The sequence below is a fragment of the Phacochoerus africanus genome, chromosome 15 (genome assembly GCF_016906955.1).
Source record: "Phacochoerus africanus isolate WHEZ1 chromosome 15, ROS_Pafr_v1, whole genome shotgun sequence".
Lineage (NCBI taxonomy): Eukaryota > Metazoa > Chordata > Mammalia > Artiodactyla > Suidae > Phacochoerus > Phacochoerus africanus.
In genome coordinates this window covers 32,149,659-32,159,871 of record NC_062558.1, presented here as the reverse complement: position 1 = coordinate 32,159,871, position 10,213 = coordinate 32,149,659, and the positions used below count along the sequence as shown (strand labels likewise).

Here is a 10,213-nt window from a genome sequence, read left to right as displayed (position 1 = left end):
CAAATTATTGCATTTGGAGTGGATAAGCAATGAGATCCTGCTGTATAGCAGAGGGAACTATATCTAATCACTTATGATGGAACATGATGGAGGAAAATGTGAGAAAAAGAATGACTATATATGTGGGACTGGGCCACTTTGCTGTATGGTAGAAACTGACAGAACACTGTAAACCAACTATAATTGAAAAACAAAACAAAAAACCAGCAGAGAGGATTGCAGCTTTGAGGTGGGCAGTTAGGTGAGGGGATACCTGTTGCCTCACCTGCTTCCCTTCCCCAGCCCTAAGGGAGTGAACACAGGGGAGGAACCAGGAAGAACAGTTTACACCTGCTCTCTACTCTGTCTAGCTGGCCCTGAGGGAGGAAGGGACTTTTGAATAAAACATAAGGTTGACGTTTAGAGTGGACTAGCCTATGCCTTAGGGACCAGAATGGGACTGTTGTAGTAACAAAATGTGACTCAGAAGCCAGATCAGACTGAAATGTTCTTAAGAAAGCCCACTACCCAGCAGGAGGCAGGAGGCAGGAGGCAGGACTGGGAAGGGCAGATGCAGTAGAAGCTAATGGAAACAATATCTCTGTGGTAGGCAGAATACCAGGCCCCCAGAAACAGTCAAGTCTGAATGTTCAGAACCTGTGAATATGCTACCTTACATGGCAAAAGGGATCCTGTGATTAAATCAGGATCTTGTGATGGGGAGAGTAACCTGGATTATCCAGGTGGGTCCAATATAATCACAAGGGTCTTTTAAGAGGGAGGGAGAAGGGTCCGCTATAGAGAAGGAGAGGGATGATGAAAGCAGGGGTTAGCGGGATTCTCCAGGAGCAGATGAATGAAGGCAACCTCTAGAAACTGGAAAAGGCAAAGAACAGATTTCCCCTGGAACCTCCAGAAGGAACACAGACCTCCCAACATCTTGATTTCAGTCCTCTGAGACCCCCTGGGCTTCTGGCCTCTTGTGCTTTGTTGTTTTAAGTGTTATTTTTGTGTTGTGTCAAGCCATTAGGGTTGTGGTAACTTGTTAGAGCAGCCACAGAAAACGAATACAACTCCAAGGAGGTGAGATCCCACCCCCACCCCCACCCCACCCCCACCCCCACCCCCACCCCCACCCCCACCCCCACCCCCAACTAAACCGGAAGAAGCAGGAGGTGTGTAGAAAGAGATGGCTTCTGCCCTTGGAAGCCTGGTTCGAATTGTCTTTCGGGGAAGATGGAGGCTAACGGAATAACTGATTCCAGTGTGAACAGTGCCAGAAATAAGGCATAGACAGAATGCTGGGGACGCCTGGGCAAGGGAGGGCCCACAGGAGAAGGGACATTACCGCTGGGCCTAGGGGCTGAGCAAGGGTGTGCTCCACCTCCGGGCAGGAAGGCTCCTCCCTTGTGCCAACACCAGCCCTGCAGCGGGGCAGCCCCTCTTCATCTCATCCCCCACCCCACTCTGGGGCATCCTCACAGCTTCCATGCTGGCCACCCCTTTAAGGCCTTCTGCCCATCCTCCACCCTCTGCGTGCAGATACTGTTCAGAAGACAAGTAAGGTCACCCAGGGCCACCCTGAAATCATCAGGAGTTGGCCGGGGGTGGGGGTCGGGGGTGGCAGGGATGGGGGTTGCGGGGATCAGGAGCCAGCCCTGCGGTCCCAGTATGTGGTGGGGAGGAGGGTGGACCCGCCGCCAATACATCCCCTTGGAGGAAGGAAGTGGTTCCCTCCTCCAACCCCTTCCCTTAGGGTCGCCTGAGCCCGGATTCTCGTGATTCGCGATTGGTTCCACCCGTGAGACCTTTGTCCATCTGCCCGACTGCTGGAGGTCCAGTTCAGGCTGGGGCCTGCGGAGCGGGAGGGGGCCGGGTCGGGGGAAGCCAGAGATCAACAGGCAGACTGACAGACAAGCAGCAACGAGGGCAAGGGGTCGAGACACGAGCCAGAGCCCGAGATCAGTCGCCGACCGAGTTAGAGGGCGGCCGGCCGGGAGGGGGCGGGAGGAAGTGGCGGGCGGGGCGGCGGGGCGGGCGCCCAGCTCGCAGTTGCTGCGGTGGCCGCGGGCGGGCCGGGCGCAGGGTAAGTGCTCCGGGGCCGGTCTGGGGCGCGCTGCCCTTCTCCGAGTGCTCCCAGCCGGAGCCTGCCGGGCACCCCGGATCCCAGGCGGCCCCGGTTGTCCTTGGCTCCAGCGTATCCCAGCTTGGGCCCACGCTGGCGGGCGGTGATAGCCTGGGGCCCCCTGCCTGGCCCAGGGGCACTAGAGTCCAGCGGAGAGGGTGGGCAGGAGACAGCTCGCACTGAGCCTGATGGGGGAACCCCCCTCTTCTTTCCCCCTCTAAAACGGGGGTGTTGATAAGAACTACCCTTTTGCATGGCGTGCTTACCTGGCCCAGGTTTCACTTCATCCCACGCTGTGTAGCAGCCGCAACAGGTGAGGTAGGTACCATCCTCTTCTCCCTCTTACAGGTGAAGAAACCAAGACTCAGAGCCCAAGCTACTCGCTGGGGTCACACACACAGCCCTAAGGAGGCAGAGCCAGAACTCGCCCAGGTGGGTGTGACCCCCTTTCTGCGCTCATTCATCAAGCCTGCCCTGCCCCATCCTGCACCCCTGGGGGAACCGCAGGGAGAAGGCAGTGCTGGAAGTAGGGGAGGAGGCTGAGGTGAGCCAGCCTGCTCATCCCTGCAGGAGGAACCTCCAGGGTACCAAAGCCTTAGCCTGGGTAAGAGGTGCCAAGGAACAAGAACAGTGGGTGGGGGCCAGGTTAAACTCCAGGAACAGAGAGGGGACAGCAGTGCAGCCTCAGGCCAGGAACTCCCAGGTCTGTACCCAGCACCCCTGCTGGGCTCAAGGGGCTCCTGCCAACTTAGCTGTAGAGCTTCCATTCTCCGTGCCTCAGTTTCCTCCTCTGTTTCCTTTGCTTATCCTTAACCTCGGGGTTAAGCATGATACCTGCCTCACAGGATTGCTGGGATTAAATGAGATGGTGGATGTAAAGGCTTAGCCCAGTGCCTGGCCCAAGCTATGCCCTCCTCAACCTCCTTCTGCAACTGAAAGCACTTCTCTGTCCTTCAACCTCTGGTCAGTCAGCATTATCTGAGATCTGCGGTATTTCTGACAGCCCCACCAGCAGCTGGAAGCTTCTTGAGTAAGATCAAGGCTGAGGGTGGCAACACCTCCCTCTCTGACTTGGAGGGGAAGCCTGATAGGGTAGGGTTTTGAAAATCCTTGGGCTGAGGCTTGCATAATTCCAGAATTACCCTGCAGCCTCAAGGCCCTCCCCCACCAATGGTTTAGCAAGAAGGAGGAAACCTAGTGTATTCTAGCTCCAATACCTGCTCCTCTCCGTGTCCCCCATGTCTCGGGCAGCAAGTTCTACCCCTGGGCATATTCTGAATCTCGTCACTCCTCTGCATCCCCAGCTCAATCCCCCAGATCTTCAGCACTGTCCACCAAGCTCTCTACACAGCCAGGCCCTGATTGGTTCCTGATTCTTGTGTGTCCCTTCTCATCCCACTGCTCACTGCAGCCACACTGAGCTCCTCCTTCTAATCTGGACTAAATTCTCTGCACTCTCAGGGCCTGTGCACTTCCTTCTCCTGGGAACCCTCTTCCCTGCCATCTTCTTGTGATCTACCTCCTTGCAATTCAGAGACCACTGCAAAAGTCACCTACCCAGAAGCCTTCCCTGACCACTGACCACCACTGCCCCACCCCACTCCACCTTCAGGAGCCAACTCTTGCCAGCCTTCTACTGCATTACTGTTTTTCCTTCCAGGCTTCAGCCCTGGGTGATGTTATCTTGCTTGTGTGTTTCCTGGATAAAATGTCACCCTACCAGGGTCCAGACCTTCTTCTTGCCTCTTCACTTTGGAGTCTCCAGAACTCAGCACCATGCCTTGCACAGAGTAAAAATCTGATAATTTTGTGCAGTTGCAAGCATTGTGCACAATCATCAGAGTTGTGCTTCTCATTGCTTAACAGCAGTCTTTTTACATTTCTACATAGACCTCAGAATTGCCATTTCTCCCACTGCCTTCCTCAGCTTTTCCCTAAAGTGAGGCTTATAGGCTCTTTCCAGGTTCTAGCCATAATATCCAACTTTGCTTTAAACATTGTGGTCCAAATGGCACTTTTTTTTTTTTTTTGCCTTCAAATTTTTTTTTTTTTTTTTTGAGTTATAGGTCCCAAACTGATGTGTTCATATCAAGGGTATGATCATCCTAAAGGCACATGCCACTTATTACCAGATGGCTGTTTAAAAAAATTATCCCCAGCGATGTGTGCAGGTTTTCCTACAGCCCCGCAAGCATTAGGGTTTTTTTTTTTTTTCATTTTTGTTTTGTCTAGTTTAATGAGGAGGTCATGGCAGGTTTAAATTTTCCGTTGCTTAAATTAGTGAATCTGGGTGTTTCTCTATGCATGTGCTAGTTCTGTTTCCTGTCTTGTGGAGGAAGGAAATCTCCAGGGCACTTTAATTTTTCCCTTCACCTTCACTTGTGGTGGTGGCTCCACCTGAGCCCATCTCATGAGAGCAGGGTAAGGGCCCCCAGGGACCAGAACAGGAACACACCCAGGTGAACTCTACTGGTAGCAGAAGCTGCTCTGCCAGTCAACCAGCAAGAAACTCTGATGAGAGTCCCTTGTGCCCTGAGCATGGTACTGTGGAGAGAGAACTTTTTGTCTTAAAGCCTTTGTGAATTTTTTTTTCAAAGTGGTATATTTTTTAAATTAGAAAAGTAAAACATGTTATATAAGGTTCTTCATTGGAACATTGGGGCAGCAAAAGATGGGAAGCAATGTAAGTGTTGATCACCAATGGGACTACACACATTCCCTCAGGGGAATCCTGTGCAGTCATTCCAAAGGGTGCACTTGATCTTGAACGCACTGCTGTAGGATGATCTCTGGGATATGGTATTAGCCTCCCATGGCTGCTGTAACAAATGACCCCAAATCTGGTGGCTTAAAACAACATAAATTTATCACCTTACAGTTCCAGAAGTCACATGCCCAAGTCAGTCTTGGCACGCCAAGATCACGGTTTTGGCAGGGCTGTATTGCTTCTGGAGCCTCGAGGAGAGAATCTCTTTCCTTGCCTTTACCAGCTTCTAGAGGCTGCCCTCATTTTTTTGATCATCCCCCCATCCTCAAGATCAGCATAACATCTATCAAGACAGCATAACATCTTCAGATCTCTGACTCCAGTCTGTTTCTGTAGTCATATATCCTATTCTTCTGATTCTCTTGATCTGCTTGCCAAGACCCTTCTGATTACACTGTGCCCACCTGGCCCACCCCCTATCTTGGCATCCTTAACCACACCTGCAAAGTTCCTTTATACAGCCTACCACACTCTAAAGGGAAGTAACAAGGTTGAGAGCAGTGTGAGGGCTCACGTTCATTGAAGGAGGAAAAAAAGAAAGAATAAATTTGGGAGGACATAGACTATCCCTGAAGGCTACGTGGGAAACTGGTAGGAGAGGCTGTTTCTGGGAAGACCAGGAGTAGAAAGAAGACTCGTTGTAGTATATCTCTTTATCTTATTTAAAATTTTTACTACATATGTCGCCTATGTTAAAAATAAGTTTTCAGAAGTAACACACAGTCATTATAAAAGTTGAGACTTTTCAGAAGCCAAGAACAAGAAAACACCCACCCCATCCTCAAATCACTCCCATTTTCTCCAACAATTACCACTGTGAAGAGTTTGGCCATATCCTTACAGACTTTTTAAAAATGCATGTACAGTTTTTTTACATAGATGGGAGCATGCTGTACACACTGTGCTCTGTGATGGGGGCTTAGGATAGGATTCACATCCTTGCTCATGCTCAGGGGATTTAGCAGCCCTGGCATCTCTCAGTGCTCAGCTGTATCTGAACTGACTCAACCAGACCCCTGTGGGTAGACATTTAGATTCTCTGCCGCTTTCCAGAGCAATCTCAACAATAGCATATGCCTGTCTGGTTCTTTGTAATTGGAGTGAAATTCACATAACATAAAGTTAACTTTTTTTTTTTTTTGTATTTTTAGGTCTGCACCCGCAGCATATGGAAGTTCCCAGGCTAGGGGTTGGATCAGAGCTGTAGCTGCCAACCTACACCACAGCCACAGCAATGCCAGATCTGAGCCACATCTGCAAACTACACTGCAGCGCACAGCAACACCAGATCCTTAACCCACTGAGGGAGGCCAGGGATCAAACTCCAGTCCTCAAGGATACTAGTTGAGTTTGTTACTGCTGAGCCACAATGGGAACTTCCAAGTTAACTTTTCTTAAATTACCTTTATCTTTCTTTTTTTAGAGTTGCACCTGTGGCATATGGAAGTTCCCCAGGCCAGGGGTCTAACTGGAGCTGCAGCTGCAGGCCTATGCCACAGCCACAGCAACACCTGACCTGAGCCGCATCTGAGACCTATGTCACAGCTTGTAGCAACGCTGGATCCTTAACCCAGTGAGCAAGGCCAGGGGTTGAACCCATATCCTCATGGATACTAGTTGGGTTCTTACCTGCTGAGCCACCGTGAGAACTCCTTTAATTGACTTTTTTTTTTTTTTGTCCTTTTGCCATTTCTTAGGCTGCTCCCACGGCATATGGAGAGTCCCAAGCTAGGGGTCAAATCGGAGCTGTAGCCACCGGCCTACGCCAGAACCACAGCAACGTGGCATCCGAGACTCACCTGCAACCTACACCACAGCTCACAGCAACACCGGATCCTTAACCCACTGAGGGAGGCCAGGGAACAAACCCGCAATCTCATGGTTCCTAGTCGGATTCGTTAACCACTGAGCCACGACGGGAACTCCTCCTTTAATTAACTTTTAAACCGAGCGATTCAGTGTCATATAATACATTACTGATGTGGTATAGCCACTACCTCTATCTAGTCTTGGAACATCTTTATCACCTCAAAAGGAAACCCTGTCCCTTTAGCCAGTGCCTCCCTGTCCCCCTCCCCCCAGTGCCTGGGCCACCAGTCTGCTCTCTCTCTGCACAGATTTGCATATTCTGGATATTACACATCAATGGAACCATGTAATATGTGACATTTTGTGACCGGCCTCCTTCACTAGCATAATATTTTAGAGGTTCATTTATGTTGTAGTTTGTATCAATACTTCATATCTTTTTCATTGAACAATTGACATAGAAGATTCATTTCAGTGTACAGCATAATAATTGGATATTTGTATATGTAATACAAAAGTATTTAATTTCTGAAGTTCCCACAGTGGCGCAACAAGATCGGCGGTGTCTTGCGAGCTCTGGGATTCAGGTTCGATCCCTGGCCCAGTGCAGTGGACTAAAAGGATCTGGCATTGCCACAGCTGTGGCTTAGGTCACAACTGTGGCTTGGATCTGATACCTGGCCCAGGAATTCCATATGTATTTCATTTCTTTTTATTCCATTGTATGGATGTTTATCCACTCATACATTAATGGACATGAGTTGTTTCCACTTGGCTATCAGATTCATGTACATGTATTTGTTTCAAAGCCTGTTTTCAGCTCTTTTGAGTATATCCTGAGAATATATATCCTCTATATGCTTTGAGCTTTATCATTTACTACTTAAGCAAGTTAAAAATAATTTGTAAGAAACTGTTGTGGGATGGCAGATCTGGACAAGTGTTTTCTTATTTTCCAGACCCAGAGACGACAGGAAAATGGCCACCTGGGATGAAAAGGTAAATTGGTTCTGGTGGACTAGCAGTGTTAAGGGATCCCCCAGCCTTGAGAAGATAGAATTCTAACAGGGTAGAGGAAAACATCTGTTCAGGGTGTTCCTGCAGTACCAAAGTGTTTAAAGTCACAAAGGTAAAATCTTTGAAGGATTCAAGATAGCTTGATAATCGGAAACAGATCATTCAAAGCCCAGCTTTGCATTTTTTAATGGCCCCCAGTCATCTGGCCAGGCCCTTGACCTCCCTGAGCCTCAGTTACCTTGTCTGGAAAATGGGGTAAAGTTACTCCCCACCCCCCCGCCCCGCCGCAGTTCCTAAAAGCTCGGGAGCAGTTGAGGAGACAATGGTTTCAGAATGCTAGGCCAATACTTCTCCCAACCACCAGGCACAAAGAAGTAAAGCTACTTGCTCAAGATCACACAGCTAGGAAGTGGCGAAAGGGATTTCAACCTGGCCAGATTCCAGAGCAAATGCTCTGCATTCTGTGGCCATCCCGAGCAGGACTCATGCATTTGGTCCTTGGTATGTATCTAGGGTGCAGGTTTGTAAGATCTGGGGAGACACTGGTTGTGAAGAGTGGGACTTGGTGGAGAGGAAGTGTTGGTTTTCATTCCAGCTGTTCACCTGGAGGTTCTGGGGGCCTGGCCAGGCAGAGCTGTGAGGGCAGTGCCAGGAGCTCGGGGTAGCAGCAGAGTGGTGGGGGCAGAGTCCGAGAAGCAAGTATGAGTCAGCAGGACCCTGGAATGATGATGATGATGGTGGTGGTGATCTCGGCATTTCACCAGATTGCTGGCCCCTTTCATTGTCAGCGTATTTCTTTTTGTTGTTGTTGTTGTTGTTGCTATTTCTTTGTCAGCGTATTTCTGATTTACAGCTGTCTACAGTGTGGGAGGGGAAAGAGGCCAGTGACACAACATGCCCACAATCTGATTTCAGAAATGTTGAAACATGGAGAAATGTTCGTCTTTACATTAATGAAATATGATGGCCTTTCCAGCAGAGGGATGACAATCCCCACCATGTAGAGTTGTGACAGTTCCTGATAAGATATGGGAAGCTTAGTGCCTGCCACCCAGGAACAGGGGTCTGTGAGTTCCAGTTACCATTAATACTCACAGAAAGGCAGATGGAGTAGTTTCCTTCATTTATAGCTTCCTATCAGGCAAACCAAAAAAGCACAAGTGGAAGTGCTCACTGGTTGTTATGCTGTGGTGAAACCGGCTCACTCCTACATCTCACAAGGGGCTGGATCAACCCACATGACTGTACTGGAAAAAAACTTGCCAGGGTGTATCAGGAATCACGAAAACGGTCCTAGTCAAACCTGGTCATTTCAGTTATGGGAAAGGAAACAACCCATAAAAAGGGAAAAGTAGGAGTTCCCGCTGTGGCACAGCAGGTTAAAGATCCGATGTTGTCTCTGTGGCAATGAGGGTTAATTCCCTGGCCTGGAGCACTGGGTTAAAGGATCCAGAGTTGCCGCAGCTGTAGCATAGGTTGTGGCTGCGGCTTGGATTCGATCCCTTGTGTAGGAATTTCCATATGCCACAGGTGTGGCCAAAAAAGGAAAAAAACAACAGAAAAAGTATAATTTACGGCACAATCCAGAAACACAAATTTATGCATTTCTTAGCATGTAAGATGCCATTGATTGTAGATACACCATTATTTTATGTGCTATAAAGAAAAAGTGCTGCCATTTACTGTGATATAATGTGTCACAACACTGACAATGGTCAGTTGTAAGACAGATTTCAGAAATTTTAAAATGTGAGAAAATGTGGCCCTAGAATTGGTGACAAGGTACTAAAAATGAACGAGGAGTTCCTGCTGTGGCACATTGGGTTAAGAATCTGACTGCGCTTGTTTGGGTGTCTGTGGAGGCCTGGGTTGATCCCTGGCCCACGAACTTCCATATGCCAGAGATGTGGCCATAAAATTAAAAAAAAAAAAAAAAAAAGGCATCGACTCCTTGGTAAAATTCTTGGCCATTAAAAAGCATAAATCTAGGAGTTTCCATAGTGGCTCAGTGGTTAACGAATCCGACTAGGAAGCATGAGGTTGCGGGTTCGATCCCTGGCCTTGCTCAGTGGGTTAAGGATCCGGTGTTGCCGTGAGCTGTGGTGTAGGTTGCAGATGCGGCTCGGATTCCACTTTGCTGTGGCTGTGGCGTAGGCCGGTGACTATGGCTCTGATTCAACCCCTAGCCTGGGAACCTCCATATGCCATGAGAGCGGCCCAAGAAAATGGCAAAAAGACAAAAAAAAAAAAAAAAGCATAATTCTAAACCAACTATAATGGAAAAAATAAAAATCATTTTAAAAAAGGCATAATTCAAATGTATATAATTAGTGGGGAAAAAATAAGATACAGCATTGTCTGTAGTTTTTTACTATAATTGTAAAAGAGAGATGAGTAGATAGATAAATTTGGTGTGTTGGGATTATTATGAGTTGATTTCCTTTTGCTCATGGTTTCATAGTAATACTGAGAGAAATTGATCTGGGAAAAATGTCTGCTCATTAGGGTGAATGATA

The 10,213-nt window shown here is 48.5% G+C and overlaps 1 protein-coding gene across 7 annotated transcripts in view; it reads left to right on the top strand.

Moving 5' to 3' along the window:
• Positions 1 to 1,413: 1,413 nt before the first annotated feature.
• The window catches only part of HVCN1 (hydrogen voltage gated channel 1), a 35,835-nt gene continuing 27,035 nt past the window's right edge, over positions 1,414 to 10,213 (top strand). The window contains exons 1-3 of one of the 7 annotated variants that reach the window (XM_047759763.1): positions 1,414 to 1,539; positions 2,453 to 2,536; positions 7,640 to 7,679. In XM_047759763.1, coding sequence (XP_047615719.1) covers positions 7,659 to 7,679 — 21 coding nt within the window. In that variant the 5' untranslated portion in view covers positions 1,414 to 1,539; positions 2,453 to 2,536; positions 7,640 to 7,658. The other 6 variants (XM_047759761.1, XM_047759762.1, XM_047759767.1 and 3 more) reach the window with 6 other exon arrangements.